General features: G+C 41.7%; 1 protein-coding gene across 3 annotated transcripts in view; it reads left to right on the plus strand.

The window, feature by feature from the left end:
* The window catches only part of arhgef18b (rho/rac guanine nucleotide exchange factor (GEF) 18b), a 211,033-nt gene that overhangs the window by 172,835 nt on the left and 18,744 nt on the right, over nt 1-19,454 (plus strand). For all 3 annotated transcript variants that reach the window (XM_059991291.1, XM_059991289.1, XM_059991290.1), the window contains 12 exons: nt 2,602-2,855; nt 4,882-5,007; nt 5,100-5,217; nt 5,939-6,193; nt 6,516-6,592; nt 7,031-7,209; nt 12,046-12,137; nt 13,352-13,531; nt 14,335-14,475; nt 14,567-14,700; nt 17,044-17,100; nt 17,691-17,738. In XM_059991291.1, coding sequence (XP_059847274.1) covers nt 2,602-2,855; nt 4,882-5,007; nt 5,100-5,217; nt 5,939-6,193; nt 6,516-6,592; nt 7,031-7,209; nt 12,046-12,137; nt 13,352-13,531; nt 14,335-14,475; nt 14,567-14,700; nt 17,044-17,100; nt 17,691-17,738 — 1,661 coding nt within the window. The remainder of the gene's footprint in view (nt 1-2,601; nt 2,856-4,881; nt 5,008-5,099; nt 5,218-5,938; nt 6,194-6,515; nt 6,593-7,030; nt 7,210-12,045; nt 12,138-13,351; nt 13,532-14,334; nt 14,476-14,566; nt 14,701-17,043; nt 17,101-17,690; nt 17,739-19,454) is intronic.

Below are 19,454 nucleotides of genomic sequence, written 5' to 3' on the forward strand. Positions count from 1 at the left end.
GCTGCCTTGGCTATACCTGCATTCTTGAGAGTCCGGTTTGCTGAATGTTGACTCTAGAATTGTTCCAACAACTTGGGAGGTAGAAAGTGTAACTCCCATTATTTAAGAAAGGGGAGATAAGGAAGTACTATTTGGCCTGAAGAATCTGTAGTAAGGAAAATACTAGATGCTAGGATTAAGGTGTGCAGTAGGATTGAATTTGCCACTATGCAATAATATATGTACAAAATAATAAAACACAGACTATTGTACTATGATGTGTGTTCTTCAGTTGCACAGAGATGAACTGTTGTATATGGTTATTGCATTTGGTAGGAAAGATTTTCTGTAATGATCCTTGTAACAGTGAAGCTGAATGAGTCTGTTTGAAAGGGTGCTCTGCTGCTTGTTCAGTCGGTCATGGAGAGGATGTGCCAGATTGTCCATAACAGATAACACTTTGTTTAGTGACAACCTCTCCACCGTGAACTCAATAGCGTTCAGGTTGTAGCCAAGGATGGATCCAGCCTTTCTGAGTTTATTTAGTCTTTTTGCATCACCAGCACGGATGCTGCTCCCCCAACATAAAGCGGCAAAGAAGACTGCACTGGTTATAACAGACTGGCAAAAGATCTCCAGCATCCTGCTGCACACACAGAAGGATTTCAACTTCCTTAGAAAGTAGAGTCTGTTCATCCCCTTCTAGTAAATGGCCTTGGTGTTGGTTTTCCAGTCAAGTCTGTAGTCAAGTATTTGTACTCCTTCACCACTGCGACTTCTTCCAGAATGTATGCAGGACTTGTGACAGTCCTCTTCCTCCTAACTTCAATCACCATCTCCTTGGTTTTGGCCACATTCAGGAGTAAGTGATCAACACACACAAAACTCAGCAGGCCAGGCAGCATCTATGGAAAAAAGCACAGTTGATGCTTTGGGCCGAAACCCTTCGGCAGGACTGGAGAAGAAAAGCTGAGGAGTAGATTTGGAAGGTGGGGGGAAGGGAGAAAGAAACACCGGGTGGTCAGTGAAACTTGGAGGGAGAAGGATGAAGCAAAGAGCTAGGAAATTGATTGGAGAAAGAGACAGAAGGCCATGGAAGAAAGAAGAAAAGGGGTGGGGGGGGGTAGGAGCATCAGAGGGAGGACGGGTAGGCAAGGAGGTAACATGAGAAAGGGACAAAGGGATGGGAAATGGTGATGAGGGGGAGGCAAAACTGGAAATTTGAGAAATTGATGTTCATGCCTTCAGGTTGGAGGTTACCCAAATGGAATATAAGGTGTTGTTCCTTCAACCTGAGTGTGGCCTTATCTCGACAGTGGAGGAGGCCATGGTGTTTCTCTCTTTCTCCCCCCCCCCCCCTCCCCACACCTTTCAAATCTACTCCTCAGCTTTTTTCCTTCAGTCCTGCTGAAGGATTTTGGCCCAAAATGTTGACTACTTTTTTTCATCGATGCTGCCTGGCCTGCTGAGTTCCTCCAGCATTTTGTGTGTGTTGCTCGGATTTCCAGCATCTGCAGATTTTCTCTTGTTCAGGCATAAGTGATCCCTCTCACACCACTCCACAAACCACTTGAGTAGAAAAGTAAGAGTATTCTTTAGGTTATAAGAGATTTTAAAATGATGTCATTATACATAAACCCTTAACCATTCTCATACAGAAAAACAGGCAAATTTTATATTGGCTTTTGTTGTAAGACGATTGGTGTACTAAAGTAAAAATAGGTCCTTGAAAAGAATCTTGAAATACTGCATGCAGGAAAGATACACTTGCTGTACAGGAAGATGTAAACCTTCACTGTGCTGATTTCTGTGTTACAATGATTGTCCAATGAGGACATGTTGAGTGCTTTGGTCTTCAGTCTTCGGAAGGATGAGAAGTGATCTCATTGAAACATAGTTCTTTGAACTTGACAAGGCAGATGCACACACAATCTTTGCCCTACCTGCAAGGTCTCAGATATAAGTTTACAGTCTCAAATTAAGGAGTTATCCCTTTGGAATTAAGATGAAGAGAAACTAATTGGATAATACATGAAGGGCCAAATGGCCTATCACTGATATTTTTCAATGTCTCTAATTGTGAGGTCTTGAAAGAAATATAAAAGATGCTTTTGTACAGGCTTTGCAGTCATTCAACTTACAGAAATCCACCCTCTCAAAATTCAAATCATTGCTCAAAAATTTGAGGTACTGAACAATTTTAACTCTCCGAATTTGAGTGGGGACTGAATAAAGTAAATAAACCTGCACAATTTTGTTTTTCAACTTGTGTTTTTTGGTGCATTTGCAAGTGACGTGAGCTTTGTTACAGAAATTTGAAGAACACTCCTTTTTCTCCTGTTCCATGATACCACCCACCCTGATAACGCAGACATTGCCTGTTTGTGAAAACTCTGGGGTCCTGAGCTTGCCCCATGAAAGTGAAAAAAATCCTCTTTTAAGAAATTTCTGGGAGAGCACTTGACGTGCTTTGAGCTTAGCCCTTCAAAGCTGTTGAGGGACGTCTGGAAAATGGGAATAATCTTAAAAGCTCGCCTTCAGCCAACACAGACTCAATAAACAGAATGGCCTCATCTTTGGTATAAATATCTATAAATCTGTGATTCTCTCATTTGTCCCTAGAACTAATGCAAACGGAGATGCATCATGTCCGAACTCTGAAAATTATGCTGCATGTGTACTGCCGGGGAATGGAGGAGGAGCTTCAGTTGAGTGACCAGCATATTGTGAAAAGAATTTTTCCCTGCTTGCACCAGTTACTGGAGATCCACAAGTGTTTCTTCTCCCGGTTGAAGGAACGGCGGAAAAGTTCTTTAGAGGAAGGGAGTGAACGGAATTACCTCATCCAGAGAATTGGGGATGTCCTCATACAACAGGTAAACAGCAGATGTAATTGTGGCTCATTGTTGGCTGATGGAGACTAAAGGAGTTTTACTGCTTCCTTTTATGCCTCAGATTGAAAGAGGCGATGAGCTGTACCATAGTGAAAATCAGAATATTGTCAGTACTGGAAATCTGAAATTGAAACAGAATATGTTGGAAACTCTCAGCAGATTAGACAACACAGAGTTCAACCTGAATGAAACTCTGCTTCACTTTCCACAGGCGCTGTTGAGTGTTTCCAAGATTTTCAGTTTGTATTGTAAATGATAATGGTTATTACTGGATTGGACTAGTATTCCAGCACTGTGCCTTTTTCAAGTATCATTTGATAATGCCGCCGTTTATTGTTAGTACTCAGTTTCCTTTGAACTGGGTAATTTGCCAAGCCATTTCAGAGAATTGTCAAAGGTTAAATACATCACTAAACTCTGGAGATGTGCATAAAGCAGCAATGAACCAGATGAACAGTTTAAACAATCTGATAGTTTCATGATTACTGTTAATGATGCTGGCTGCTTATTCCAGATGTTGTTTAATTACTTGAATTTAAATTCCCCTGCTGTTCTGGTTGGTTTTTAACTCGTGTATGGATCAAAAGTCCATAGGTCTAGTTAATCTAGTGATGCTTCCAGACTGTGATCAAATGATTAGTTCAGATTCCACTCTGACTGAGGAATTTAAATTGTTAACAAAGCAAAGGTCTGAAATAATAGCCTAGAATTAATCATCATGGCCCTGAAACTATAGGTTTGTCATGAATTAAAACATCTGTTCCCTAATGTGCTTTAGGGAAAGAAATCTTCTGTTCTAATTCCAGCTCTTTATCTTTACTCTAGATTTGCCGCAGTACAGGTGTCCTCTGAAGTGGTCTCAGATCCAAGGATAGTTAGGGATAGGCAATAAATAACTGAGTTTACCAGTAATGCCCACACCCAAAGATTGAAATGTAATTTTAAACTTTTCTGTAGTTGGTTTGAGTGTTTTCTTGTTATTTCTTCTGTAATTACCACATGTTCACTGAGTTTACTCGGTGCAAGTTTATATCGAAAACGTAAAAATAGTTAGTTTATTGTTTACTGATAAATACAATGCAGTCAACAAACCTTTCCACTTGAAGTTTACAGGAATAAGCACTCGTATCACTACAAGTTTGGAGAATTTTGGCAAATGCTGGGAACCTGGGCAACCAAGGAGATGGGGGAACTCTGGCAGTATCTATGGAGGGAAACTGACATTTGGCATTTCCTCAGGACTGGAAAGAAAGGGGAGATAAAGGCTGGAGGGGTAAAGGGGTAGAGCCAGGTCTGACAGGGTGGTAGGTGGATCCTGGGAGGGGGGAGAGTGCGAGTGAAATGAGAAACTGAGAGGTGACCGAAGAAGATAGAATCTGATGGGGAGGATAGTACACCACAGAATAAAGGGCAGGGGTGAGGAAGGGAGACCGTGGGAAGAATGTGTGGGTGATGGGGTTGTTTATTGAAGGTGTTTTTTTTGTGTGACATTGCAACAAATAAATTCTGGATAGGAGTCTGGTAGCTGTGAACCCAGAGCAAAAAGCCTATGCCTAACATGAATTAAATTTTTAATCTTATTCATGAAATTAAGAACTTCTGCAAGTTGGGTCATTGTAACAAATGGGGAAAATGAAACACAGTCCTGCTTAGACCACACCTGAGGAACTGAGCAGTTTTGGACACCTCGCCTCTCACATGTTACAGTGCTGCAGTGAGATTCACACTCATCCACAGCTGAAATGGAAACTCAACAGCAAGTCCTTGTACCTTACCAGCTGTACGTAGTAGAACAGTGTAGACAAGGCTATACTACATCCTGCACCTGGCTTAGTGCTTGAGAGAACTTTACTGTCTATACCCTGCTGATGTACTAAATTCATAAAGATCATTCTTGCCAAATTTCCCAATTTTAAGAAAAAAAAAAATTTTGCCTGAATTGACTACAATGTAGATATGTGGGGTTATTACTGGGGGAGGGACATCTATAAATATACTTTTTCTTCAGTTTTCAGGTGAATGTGGAGATGAAATGAAAGCGCAGTATGGAAAATTCTGTGGTCAGCACAATGAAGCAGTGAATTGTTACAAAGTAATGTATCAGCAGAATAAGAAGTTTCAGAACTTGATCAAGGTGAGCATGGTGAAGATACTGAAATGGAATATTTATTCAGGCGTGTTTAGAAAAACAGACCTGTCTCATATAGCGTATTTTATCTTTTACAGAAATTAAGTAACTATTCTGTGGTGAGACGCCTTGGAGTGCAGGAGTGCATCTTATTAGTCACTCAACGCATTACAAAGTACCCTGTGCTAGTGGAGAGGATTATTCAAAATACTGAAGGTATGATACGTTTAACAGAAGCAGTCACTTTGCTGTTATGTTGATGAAGTTGATGAAATTACTATAAATTGCACATTGTACATTTAGACAGACGTAACATAAAGAATTCCACTCCTCATGTATTCATTCAGTTCACTTTTGACGTCAACCTGTAGTTTTATGCTTTAGGTCTTGCATGTCAGTGATCCAAACCCTCTCTCCATACCTTATCCCTTTACTTTATAAGCACCACAGTGGCCAGATTCATATACTCCATTTTCAACTTGTGCTTCCTTCATGACATTACTCTCTCCCCTTAACTCATTTGTTTCCAGGATGCTTTCTGCTCTGAATTCTGGACCAGTACCCATGCCTAACCAGTTATAACACACTTTGTTCAACTAGCATCGGCCACTTATTCCCTTTAGTTTCAATCTCGGAGTGGCAGGGTTATTCCAGTTCTTCTTGAGTATGTGAAGTGATCTCATTAAAATTAACTTTAGAGAATGATGGATTGTACTTAATATATGTCTATCTGAGTGTCAAATGAGGTACTATTTGGAAGACAGAAGTGGGACATTGTAGGCATTGATTCATTGCATCACCCCACGTACACTGTTACTCAAAAGGTAGCTCACTGGAGAATGTGTGACCCTAAGAGCTATGGAGTAGAACTCAGGAAGGTAAAGCAGTCTCCAAGACCTCACTAAAAATGATGAGTGCTCCCCTTGTCTTTCCCTAGCTGGCTCAGAGGATCATGAAGAGCTGACCAAGGCATTGGCCCTAATAAAGGACACCATAACAGAAGTAGATGAGCAAGTGAGTCTGTACGAGAAAGCTCTCCGCTGGAAGGTGATTGTGGACAGGATGGATATTAAGTCGACAGCCAGGCTCAAGAACGGAAGCACCTTCGATAAAATCAGCATGATGCGATCAAAGAGAAAATTCTTACATGATGGAGTCGTCTGCTGGAAGGCGGCGTCTGGGCGGCTGAAAGGTAGAAATGCAGTTTGGAACTTGTGTTTCGTGACAGCAGGGAGATGTTCAAAAGCATCCTCTTAATAGGATCTATTGCAGGATTGTAACAACAGATGAATCAAATGGCAAGATTGCTGCCTGGTTTATTAATGCCAGTAACTGAGAACTGCAGTGAGAAGGAATGAAATTCTATAGAGTAACTTCTATCCCAAGTTTGGGAACTAGAAACAGCAGCTTGCCTTGAAGATGGAGGAATGTGGAGGGGAAAGGGTGTGGTAGGAGGGGATGAGTAGCAAGGAGGATGAGTTATTAATTATTTTCCTGTTCCACCTCTCTTTTAGACATTCTGGCTGTCCTTTTGACAGATGTGATTCTGTTACTTCAAGAAAAGGATCAGAAATATTTGTTTGCCACTGTGGTAAGTTTGCAAGGGTGGAGGAAAGGCCGTTGAACAAAGCTTTACTCATTTGTTAATAGACTGAAGGTGTACAGTACAAGCAATACAAACCAGTGTCACTCTGCTTCCTTTCCTCTTGCAAAAAGCAGTATGGCTCATATTTCACTCTCGTACTTGTCCAAAAACCTGTTGTGTAATGCCAAGCTGTAAGTCTCCTCACTCTGTGCAAACCAGCTGGGTGGGAGGTAAAAATGTATGATTGAGGGAGATTTGTCATCTCTGATTTTTCAAGGGATTTGCAGTGCTGGAGAACTGCTCTACAGTCTAATTGCAAAAAGAGTGTACAGGAAAGGGTATTTTCATCTGTTTAGAAAAGTATTCTTGCCATTTGCTGTGTGTCTGTTTTAAGTCATTATGTTATTGTCCTAATTCAGTCTCTACCTCTCTCCAAATTCTCAGGACCAGAAGCCAGCTGGCATTTCACTGCACAAGCTGATCGTCAGGGAAGTAGCCAATGAAGAGAAAGGTATGTTCCTTATCAGTGCTTCTGACGAGGGCCCTGAGATGTACGAAATACACACCAATTCCAAGGAGGAGCGCAACACCTGGATGGCAATTATTCGGGATGCAATATGCAGGTAGTGTAACACATCAAACAGTGCCTCTCTATTTAACCATCAATTGAAGAGCTATACCCAACCGCACAGTCTTGCTACTTAATGATGGCTTTACCAGTGCACTTTCAACTTGCCTGGGCTACTGCCTTTGAGTGGCTATCCCACCACTAATTCTCTGTCTCGTGCTCTTGGGTCCACGTTGAACACTATTTACAAATGCTCCTTTGGCTAGGATTGGCAGGTGATCTGTTACTGAGAGGCAAACCAGTACATTGGCCTTGACTTTGATCACAGTATATGGTTTTGTGTTACTGAATAAATTCTGACTTGACCATTACAAAAGTGAGTGAGCAAAGGGACCTATTTAAAAGGAACGTGATGAAATGGCAGAATGTCTTCATCTTTGAGATTGATTGATCCTTCTGCTTAATGCCATTTGCTGCAGTAATAATTTAAGTTTGTCTTTTTTGGTTTCCTGACTAAGGAATATCAACAGAAGTCAGCACCTGAGTCATAGGTTTAGTCAACTGTAGAGATATAGCATCCACTGGATTACTGATGCTGTGCTGTGCTGTGCTGTCATCCCTAACGCTAAGGAAGAATTTCCTGATTGTTGAAGGCTAATTTTGACCTCAGTATGTTGTTGATTGGGTCCCTCAGCACAATTTACTAGGCCCAGTCATCTACACTGCCCTTTAAGTAATTCCTCTGCATCAGGAGGGGGCGATTATAAATTGTATTGTAATCAGTTCTGTTCACAAGTCCTCAGTTAAAGAAAGGGTGAAATGTAGACATGGGCATACGTAGCAGTTTTATGTAGAATGAGCAACACTCTGGAGGAACTCAGCAGGTCGGGCAGCATCAGTGGAAATGAACAGTCAACATTTTGGGCCGAGACCCTTCGTCAGGACTGAAGAGGGAGGGGGCAAGGGCCCTATAAAAAATGTTGGGGGAGGGTGGGAAGGAGAAGGCTGGTAGGTGCCAGTAAGGGGAAAGATCAAGGGGTGGGGGAGGGGAACACCTACTCTCTTACCACCATTCAGGGCCCCAAACAGTCCTTTCAGGTGAGGCAGCACTTCACTTTAGAGTCTGTTGGGGTCATCTATTGCATCCAGTGCTCCCGGTGCGGCCTCCCCTACATCAGTGAGACCTGACGCAGATTGGGGGACTGCTTCGTCAAGGACCTCTGCTCCGTCTGCCGCAACAGACAGGATCTCCTGGTTGCCACCCACTGCAACTCTGCTTCACATTCCCATTCAGATATGTCCATACATGGCCTCTTCTACTGCCATGATGAGGCCAAACTCAGGTCATATACAATCTGGGTAGTCTCCAGCCCCTTGGCATGAACATTAAATTCTCCAACTTCCGGTAATTCCCTTCCCCCATCCCAGTTTCACTTTGCTTCCTCCTCCAACTGCCTATCACTTTCCTCATGGTTCCTCCTCCTCCTACTACCCATAGTGCTTTCCCCTTACATTCCTTCTTCACCTTTCCTGCCTGTCCCATCCCTGCTTCCCTCCCTGATCTTTCTCCTTACTGATTTTTCACCTGGCACCTACCAGCCTTCTCCTTCCCACCCTCCCCTCACCTTCTTTATAGGACCCCTGTGTCATCTCCCTCTTCAGTCCTGACAAAGGGTCTTGGCCCAAAACGTTGACTGTTCCTTTCCACGGATGCTGCCCAACCTGCTGAGTTCCTCCAGTGTGTTCTGTGTGTTGCTTTGACCCCAGCATCTGCAGAGTATTTTATGTAGAATGAAAGTTTATGCATTGGTGTTCAGTTTCCTGTCTGTTACCTGGGTGGCTCGGGAGCCTGTTCTGATGTGACAATCTTCACTGCAGATTAAAGAGAAGCTGAGTAGGTTATCTCTGGGCCCCCTTTGCAGCAGTTTGAACTTTCAGATTCTCATCCAGTGCACTCATCCAGATTCCTCCAGTGCACTAGACCATCAGTGGCCATCTCCCAGTGTTTGTTTTGTGCCCCCTTCTTCAAATCTTGCTTACAGTTGTGGAGATGTATGACCATTGGTTGTGTACTATGGTGCCCAAACCACCACAAACATGGATGGCCAGTCGTTGAATATATGTTGACCTTTTGCATAACCCAGCACCTGTTAAGTTGGTGAATTATCCCATCAGCAGTACCCAAGGTTAATGTAAGGCAGTGAAGAAGGAAATTCCAAGCCTTTTCTCTTGCCTTGCAAATGTTTTCCAAGCCTATATGGATGTGCTGTAAAACACAACAGATGAATAGTTGAGTGTTCTCCATTTGTTGTTGGCCTGTATAATCTTACTCAACTTGAATGTGACAACTGCAGCCTTTGTTGGTTTCAGCATTACTGGTGATTGTGGAACCAAGTATGTGAAAATGCCAACCAAATTCTTTGATCTAATTTTTGGCGGTATGGCAGTAGCCTGGACAATGACGTTTATTCTCCCAGATACTCATATTCAGTTGGTAAAGTAACATTTCTCTCTCACAAATTCCAGGTAATCTTGAATAGGGAGCCTAGTTTCAGCATTCAGCAGAATTACCATTACAAGGTTGCTAAACAGCAACACCTTATGAATAAACATTGACTAGAAACTTATCTGATCTTGAAGCTGGAGCTTTGAGTTTAGAGTTTGACTATTCTACCTAAGTGACTTATTTCTTGACTCCTTAATGTCGTTATCATTTAAAAGGTTACTGCCGCCAAGAGTGTGTTTGACTACCTACCCATGGAAGAATGGAGCTCCGGCAGTACTCAACTCTGCAGCACATCAAAAACAAAGTAACCAGATCAGTCATATGCATCATCCTCCCCCTGATCATTTGCTTTTCCTGCCACTGGTGGGTTACGTTATCTATCTACAAGGTCCACTATCTCTACTTGCCCCTCCTATAATGCAGCTCCAAAGACATGATGAAGGGTCTCGGTTTGAAATCTTGACTATTTACCTTCTTCCATTGATGCTGCCTGGTTTGCTGAGTTCCTCCAGCATTTTGTGTGTGTGGGTCCTATGTCTGTATTCTCCACCATTTAAAGGATAACAGCAAAAAGAGCCTACCGCGTGCAAATTTTTTGTAAAGATGTTTGTAAAGAGATTATCATTCCTCCATTGGCGTTTGGTCTAAATGCTCAAATGCCCTGTTGAAGAACTTCTCCCATACAGTCTGCAGTAGTTCAAGGTGGCTAGGATGACCGGGGATGATCAATTGAATACGTTGCCAGTGATGCCTCAAAAAAAAATTCAAATTTGATTTAATATCTTTTGGAAAAGTCATTAAACAAAGGACTTTTTAGTTGAATGTAAAAGATCCAAGTAAACAAATGACTAACTTGACCGGAAGTCAGCTGCAATATGGCAGCTCGAACAGTTCTTAAAGCAAGAAATGCGAACTCAGTTCTTTAAAGTAGTATTGCAAAAAATCCAAAATGATTTACACAGTCAGTTAAAGGAGAGATTTTCCTTGAAGTAATTAAATCTTCTTTCGCGACGTTACTGCTGATCCCAGTCGAAGTATGCTTTGCCGAGAGATTTACGATTGAAGGAGATAAAACGGCTTAAGTGCACTGACCTTTCCTTGGCAAAATTCTGCATCCAACTCTCTGCTCTTTTGGCAAAACAGGAGTTAACTTGGACCCAAGTTACTAATTCCTCGAACGAAGATTAAATAAAAGTCGAATCGGTTTCACCGTCGACATTAACTTTCCTTGATACCACTCACAAGCCAATCAAACAAAAGAATCAAGTATTCCCCTTTTCCGAAACACCGATCAAATATTAAACAAGCATTTAAACTCAAGAATGGTTCATTCCACGAGCCCCCAATTGTTACAATCCAGCAACGATTAATATATAATTAAGACTGTTTTTTTTATAACAAATAAAACATTTATTAAACACTGCTATAAAAAAAAACCCAAAAGTAAACAAATGACTAACTTAACCGTGTCAGCTGCGATACGGCAGCTCGAACAGTTCTTAAAGCGAGAAATGCAAACTCAGTTCTTTAAAGTAGTATTGCAAGAAGTCCAAAATGATTTACACAGTCAGTTAAAGGAGAGATTTTCCTTGAAGTAATTAAATCTTCTTTCACGACGTTATTGCTGATCCCAGTCGAAGTATGCTTTGCTGAGGGATTTACGATTGAAGGAAATAAAACGGCTTAAAGGCACTGACCTTTCCTTGACGAAACTCTGCATCCAATTCTCTGCTCTTCTGGCAAAGCAGAAGTTAACTTGGACTCAAGTTACTCATTCCTCGTACGAAGATTAAATAAAGGTTGAATCTGTTTCACCATCAACATTAACTTTCCTCGATCCTCCAGCTTCCCGAACTTCGATAAATTTTCACTCTCCAACTGGACTTTAACAGGCAGTATTGTAGCAAACCTGCCGGCAATAACCTTTGAGACTTGAGGCAGAAAGCAAAACTGTGTCATAACATCGAATATGCAGCAGAACAGAGTCACTGGCGAATTTAACCACAAACTGCCCACGTCAGAGAGAGGGGTTCTCCTTTTATACCCTGTTGGGAAAAAAACTATCACATCATGATACAAGATATCCATGGGTACGTAACAGTTGTCTGTTCATTAGAATTACTAAAGTAGATCATCTGTTCACTAAGTCGGTGCTTTTTTTGCTAACTTGCTGTTTGCAAACTGCTGCATTTACTTGGTAACAAAAGTCACTTCTTTTCAGAAACACTTAATAACTATGAAATGCTTTGAGGTGTCCTGAAGCTGTGAAAGGTGATAAGTAGTTTCAAGACTTTTAAGGCAAAAATTGCTGTCTTTGTCTACTGCCTCTGCAACTGAATCCTGCTGATTTTAACCCTGTGGCTAAAGCTCTTTTATTTTGCCTAGGTACTCAATGGAAGAGGCCACAGTCCTTGGTGAGCAGGAGGAGGAATGGCGACAGGATGAGGGTCGAATTGCCCGAGTCAAAGAACTGCAACGTAAGAGAAATTTTCTGGAAATTATTATTTTGAATTGGCTGCTTTGTTTTTTGCTTGTGCTACCCATGATGGTTGTTGTTGCCTCCTTGGAAAGTCCAGGCATCAGCAGAACTGCTGTACCTCACCTGCGAGTGTTGAAGAGCGGTGCCTGTATGTTACACCTGTTCAAGTGTATATGTGTTTTCATTTCTGAGAGTCAGTGAGAAATCTTTGGAAAGGAAACTTTTCCATCAGTCTCCCAAGATCTGTGTGAAATTGTAATATCATTACTGTTCACTGCTTGAGATCAGCCAGTTTGGCACAGTCTGGGGGAACTGAATATAGTTTAATTAATCCCTGTGACATTTACTGACGTTGCTGAGTTGCTTCAGCATTGACATTCTAAAGGTTATTGATCAGAAGATTACCTAGAGCAGTTCATTAATGCTGTGGCTACATGAGCAATCAGAGGTTATATATCCTGCTGTGAGTTATTCGCCACCTAACTCCGAAGCTATTCTACCATGCACGGATAGATGTGCAGCAGCCTCCACTTGAGTGCAAATACAGCTCTTGAAGTTTGACGTTATCCAGCTCAAAGCAGCCCATCTGATGGGCACCAGTTCTCCATAACAAATCATTTCTGCCTTCGTTTCTAGTTTCCATTATTCCATTTTGCAAAATCTATGACTGCTGCTATTCATCAAGACTTTTTTCAACAGCACCTCGCAAGCCAGCATCCTTTACCAGCTCAGACAAGCACAGTGCATGCTTGGGAATGACAGCATCTGTAGGTTCCCCTCCAAGTCACATGCCATGTAGATTTAAAAATGTGCAATTCTCCTGGGCATTTGACCCAGTGATGATTCAGAAAGTCTGTACCCAACAGCACCTACGCACAGATTAAGACAATTTGGAATATAGCTTTCCTTCCACCTTATCGATAAAAATGGGCAATAAATGCTACCCTTGCTAATGTTACCTGCATCCTGTAATTAAACAATCTATCCTGGAGATCCATGGGCATTCGGTTTATTCAAGGATGAGATCAACGTGTTTTAGGAATCCACAGAAATTGAGGGATATAAGAATGTTCTTATGTGTCAAGTGTTGCCTGTGACCCCAGCCCAGCAGAATCTCTTGTTTTTGATTCTGCTGTTGTGGGTTATAAATTCTGAGGATGGCAGCATTATATGGCGTTTCCACTCTTGACTATTTATTTGTTTCACTTTTAGAGATTTTGACTGCAAAGGATGACGTGCTGAAGCGGACCCTGACTGAGAAATTGGATGTTTACAATGAAATAGCTGAAGTCAATGGTTACCTGGACACAGGAAGACCACGGTTACTGCTTCGAGCTGACAGTGTGGAGTCTCTGCGGGGAGATATTGTGTTCACTGATTTGTTGAAAGAAGGTAAAGCAGACATAGGTGCACAAAATTTGTAGTGAGATTAGGATCAGCATGGTTTTAAGATGGTGACAATACCATTCAAGCTCTTTCCTTGGGTAATTTGGTTGTAGGCAAGTGACCCTCTAATTCAGCACTTCGGCAATAATAAAAGACGAAAATCAAATAGTCCTGAATTCCCCAGATGCCAACTCTCCAACAGTGTTCTTCCCTTTTCTTCACTTCCTTTCTTTATATTCCGACAACTGGATCACAACTATTCTCCAGCATGTCACTAAAGGCCATCCTTCACACATAAATGGTCATAGTAAGTGCTTACACGCTATAGCTTTATAACAAAAATGGGTTCCTTTTATAACCCAGTTCATTGATTCTATTTGATGCTCTCCCTTGTTAGCAGCATACTGTTTGAGGGACCTGACCATGAAGCTGAAAGTGGATAATTTCTAATGTAACTCTTCTCATCCTTAACGTTGGGGTGGATATTGTGAATGTCCTCCCTTGATCCTGGTTTGGACCACAACTGTTACAAGCTGGCACGTGGTGCAGATCAGTCGCCATTCTGATCGCAGTTGATCTCATTAATCATCAGTAATTAAGCCTTGCTCTTCCATCTGCTTCCATCGACTCATTGTTCCAGCAGATGGCGTGGTCTTGTACACCAACATCCCTTAAAACACTAACAGCTTTAGTTAAGTTTTAAGCTCTTTCCAAGTGCACAATTTGAAAGTGAGGGAAGGTAAGACTGCTTGAGTTTTTCTAACTGACCTCAGATCTCGTATAAACAATGCAACCTTTTATCCTTACAGTTGAAAAGCTTCAGAGCCTTATTGCCTGTCATCCCAGCAACATAAACTGGCAGTTAGAAGACAACTTGGGGTCCTCAGGGCTGCCACGGCGAGCAGAGACATTTGGTGGCTACGACAGCAGCTTGGCCGGTCCCAGCAAAGGTAATAGCAGCAGCTTGGTGGGCTGTTTTATGAAAGCTGCAGTTTTGTTTTTGTAGTGATTTCAGTTTTCCTCTCACTCTTGTATTTTCAGAGGGCTCCATCAAACGAAAGTCAAACACACTGTCTTCCAGCAGTGAACTGAAGTTGAAGGAAAGAGCTGGAGCTCGGGCAAGTTCCGATCCCCAACTGCAGGACCTGTCCATGGAGGCTGAGAGTGGACAGATGGTATAACAGCTCTAAAGAACTCATAATGTGTGATTTTCATCTCTTGTGTTGACCTTATTTCCCCACCACTCCCATTGAGTATATTCTGTAAATCTTTCAGTGATGAATTGGAGAAAATTAATAATCTTCAATGGTAACATCATGCATTGCATAAGAATTACAATGTGCAGACCATTCAGCTCACCCTGTCTATGGCATAAATTTCCAGATGAGCTCTCTACCTGATCCCATGCATTTGCCTAATTCATGCCTCTTTAATATCTTTCTCTTAATTAACCTAACATACTCTCTAATGTTATTGTTTCCTATTCAGTTAATAACTAACACTCAATGACCCCTCCATCCTAAATTTCTGACCTCTGTTCTTTGTCCTTGATAGCCTATCAATTACTCTTCTTCAGCAGTATTTTTCATTCTTTACAACACCCTCAGCAAATCGCCTTCTGAAGCCAAACCCTATCATATACACACTGTACTAACAAATATTAGCTCTACTATTTTTATCACAGGTCCCAATGACTTTTCTGTCCTTCTTTACCAATTGCTGTAGCAACCCTTCCACTATCCAAGCTTAGATCAGCAAACAGTGGAAAAAGCCGTTCAATTCACTAAGTCAACAGGCTCCCTTTCTATGATTGAAGTGACTGTAGTTCTGACTCGTAATGATTTTTAACACCAGCACTGCAGTATTTAAAATCAGGATAGGGCAGAGAAGTAAGATGTTCTCATGATTACTTGTCACCAATCAAAATTTATTGGAAATCATAATGACCAGTGTGTCTGCTAGGACAGCAAGAAGAAAAAAAGAGCAGGTATTCATTAAACATCTATTTTGTTGACATGAACTAAGGTGTAAAAGCCATGTAGCATCAGTGAATTGAATCTCCTAGGAAAAATTAACCTTATAACTATCAGTGGTTTGTTGGTTGCAATAACTTAATAAAAAGGTATTGAAGCTTCGTGCTGCTGCAGGCAGTTGAATAGACTGGATCTGTGTACCAAAACCCCCAATTGGACAATAACTGACATTGCGTCTAATCTCAATGGGCCCCAGCTATGCCTGCCTTTTCATCGGCTATATAGAACAGTGCATGTTCCAAGCCTTCCCTGGTACTGTTTCCCAACTCTTCTTCCACTACATTGATGACTTTATCGGTATTGCTTCATGCACGTATGCTGAGCTTGTCAATTTTATCAACTTTGCCTCCAACTTTCCACCCTGCCTTTAAATTCACTTGGTCATTTCTGATACCTCCCTACACTTTCTCAATGTCTGTGACCGTCTCTGAAGACAAACTGTCTACTGACATCTTTTATAAACCTACAGATTCACGTGGCTATCTTGACTTCCCGCCCTGTCTCCTATAAAAATGTTATTCGCTTTTCTCAGTTACTTCGTCTCTGCTGTATCTGTTCCCAGGGCGAGGCTGTCCTTTCCAATGCTTCGGAGACGTGCTGCTTCTTCACAGAATGGGGTTTCCCCTCCCTCCACCACTGACGCTGCCCTCACCCACATCTCCTTTATTTCCCGAACATCCGCACACATCCCATGAGCCTCTGCATCCAGCACATCATCCTCTGCAACCTCCACCATCTTCAAAGAGATCCTACCACTGAGTGCATCTTTATGTCCCCTCCCACTCCCCACTAATCTCGCTCCTGCCGCTTATCCCTTCAAGAGGCCAAAGTGCAACGCATGCCCATTTACCACCTTCCTCACCTCCATTCAGGGCTGCAAATAGTCCTTCCAGGTGAGGCAACACTTCACTTGTGAATCTATTGGGGTTGTCTATTATCCTGATGCAGCCTCCTACACATTGATGAGACCTGTCTTAAATTGAGAGACTGCTATATTGGGCTTCTCCACTCCTTCTGCCCAGTGGCTGACCATTCATTCTTTTTCTATTCTCAATTCCATTTGAACAACCTCCAACCTGATAACATGAACATTGATTTCTCCTTCTGGTAATTTTTTTCCTCTCTTCTATTTCTCACTCTGGTCTCTTATCTCTTCTCATCTGGCACCTCCCCCAGTGTCCCTCTTTCTTCCCTTTCTCTCATGGTCCACTCTACTATCAGATTCCTTCTTCTCTACCCCTTTGTCTTTCCCACCCACCCTGGCTTCGCCTATCCTCTGTCCATCCCCCCCAACCTTTTTATTCTGGTGTCTTCCCCCTTTTCAGTCGTGAAGAAGAGTCTTGGCCTGAAACAATAACTGTTTATTCATTTTCATGGATGCTGCCTGACCAACCATTTGTGTGTATTGCTTTGGATTTCCAGCATCTACAGAATCTCTTGTGTTTATAATTGTCCAATCTGGTGTTTCCATTTGCTGTATTTCAGAGTGATCTATCTCGCTGGTACAGCAGTAGCAGCAGTGTCGGCTTGTGTGATTCAGAGGTCAGTTCTGTTTGAATAAATTTGACTGAATTTCCTAAAGTAATATGATATTTTTAAAAAAAATATGCTAAATACCCTAAACAGCTGTGTACAGGTTAGATCTACCAAGGCACCACCTGTCGACTCCCAAAATACATCGGGTGTGGGAGAGGAGGATGGTAGGAAGATACAAGTTCCTCACCGTCTGTTACTAATTCATTGAGTGCAGTGTATTGGAGAGGTTAAAGTAGATGGTTCAATCCACCATCATGCCAGTGAGTGGAGATGTAAAATAAGCAAAGTGGGCATTTGGACAGGTGGCAGGACAAGTTCTTGCACTCCCCTACCAAGGAAAGAAAAGTTAACCAAAGTAGTGCTGAGACAATATGAAACTTGTTTTAAAAACCCTGGAGGGTTTGGAGATGTGATGCTGAAAAAATGCAATTGGGATGGCAGTGTGTTTACTTAAAATTGACACATGCACTTACAAAACAAGCAAGAGAAAATTAGTTTTAGAGAAATTATATTTTAGATTAAGATCTAAGCAAAAAAGTTAATTTTTAGGGCATTTGTGTTATTTCCAGATCTAATATATGTCTGTCTGTCTTTAGTTTGTTCAGAGTGTGCAGAGGCTGACACATCTGCTCTACAAGCTGAAGGTGAGCTTTGTTAAATAATTTTAATACACATAAAAATTCATTTAGACTTGACGTAGCTGGAGAATTCTGTTTATCACAACATTCATGGAATGAAAATATTATGCTCCTTCCTGCTAATCACAATATCCACAGATAACGGAAGCATTTCAGAGGTTCTTACTCTTTATCCAAGGGGGCACACTTTACAAGTTTCTGATACCAGTTCAGTACTTCAAACTTGTGTCTTTCTGAGTAGCCTATTTTTGTTTTAAAATGACAGAGGTTTAGTGAAGACATCAGCGGTAAATGTAATATCAAAGGATCTCCAGTAAAATCCCAAAACATCAGGATAAAGTAACATATCAGTTAGTAAGGTGAAGGCATAAGTTAAGGTGGTTACTCATGTAACCCCCTGGGTTGCCTCAGGCTCGCTCAGCTCGTTCTCGTCTAGGGGGAGCAGCCTTCGGCCCCGCCAAACTGGGTAATCAGCTGGTGTGGATGCTGTGTGATGTCCCCGCCTCACCCAAAAACAGACAGTACACCATATGCGATTAAATGAGTACAATTTATAAAGGTTACTATAACTAAGTGATTAATAACGATACAGTATATATGAAGAGAAAATTAAAGAAAAGGCGCCAAACTTATCAAAGTCCAAACCACTTCGTGCACAGCCGTTGGAGCTCAATTTCTGAAGTCTTCTGGCCACCATTCGATCCTCTCCGAACTCCTCGACTCGCAGCTCAGGACCCTCCTAACTCCTCGGACTCTCCAAACAGCTCAGGACCCTCCGAGTGGTCAACCAAGCACATCTAGCTTCATCCCCCCCCCCCCTCGGAGAATCTCCCGGCCTCGGACCCCCCTTTGGGGTCCGATCCTCGCCCAGCTTAGAGCATGGCGTCCTCTCTCTCGACCCCCTCGCGCCGATCTGCCCAAAAGCCCGTCAACAAAAGCTTACAGACTCAGAAGAAAGAACATTAATCCCCATTTGGTTTACAAAGGAATACCATTCTCGTTATCAGTAAATTAGCATTCCTGCTAGCTAACAAAAGGAAGAAACCCTCTTTACACTCAGATTGGCAAAAAAGTGGAAAACTCATTTCCACAGCAGTCAACTCTTGAACTATCAGTGTTTAATAAACAGTTTGGGCTTGGCCTTAGAAGGTCCAATTTCAAAATTTGCATGTTACATCAAACTGGATGATGTGGTTAGTATCATGTCAATGTACAACAGGATTTTACTAGTAAATGAGTATTATTTACAAATAACCTTTGGTATAGGTTAGAATGGGTTCAGATATTTTGGTATGAAAGGGTGAAGAGATACTATTTTGCTCAGGTAAATAAATACGGAAGATGCTGGAAAAGTGAAATAAATAAATTCTTGAAATACTCGGATTGTGTATAATCTGCAGAGATTTTATTATTTTTGCAGAAAGACAATGACCTTTTATCTAAACTGAGAAAAGTTTTGAAAAAACTTCTGAGATACTGAGAGGAGGGGAATGTAAAAGTATAGATCTGTAATACAGTGGAGGTCAGAGAGAAAAGAGGGATGATGTGAATGGGAAAGGGTGGAAATGGACAAGCAGGGAACAAAGCTGTTTGGTGGAGGTTTAAGTAGGGGAAGCATTAATAAACAGAATAACCACTTTAAATTGACAGAAATAAAAATTGCTCAGCTCTGCATGAATCTGGAAGACTGTAATGTGTCTGTTCAGAACATTTTTATTTCTT

This window comes from Hypanus sabinus, chromosome 16, assembly GCF_030144855.1.
Source record: "Hypanus sabinus isolate sHypSab1 chromosome 16, sHypSab1.hap1, whole genome shotgun sequence".
NCBI classification, from domain to species: Eukaryota; Metazoa; Chordata; class Chondrichthyes; order Myliobatiformes; family Dasyatidae; genus Hypanus; species Hypanus sabinus.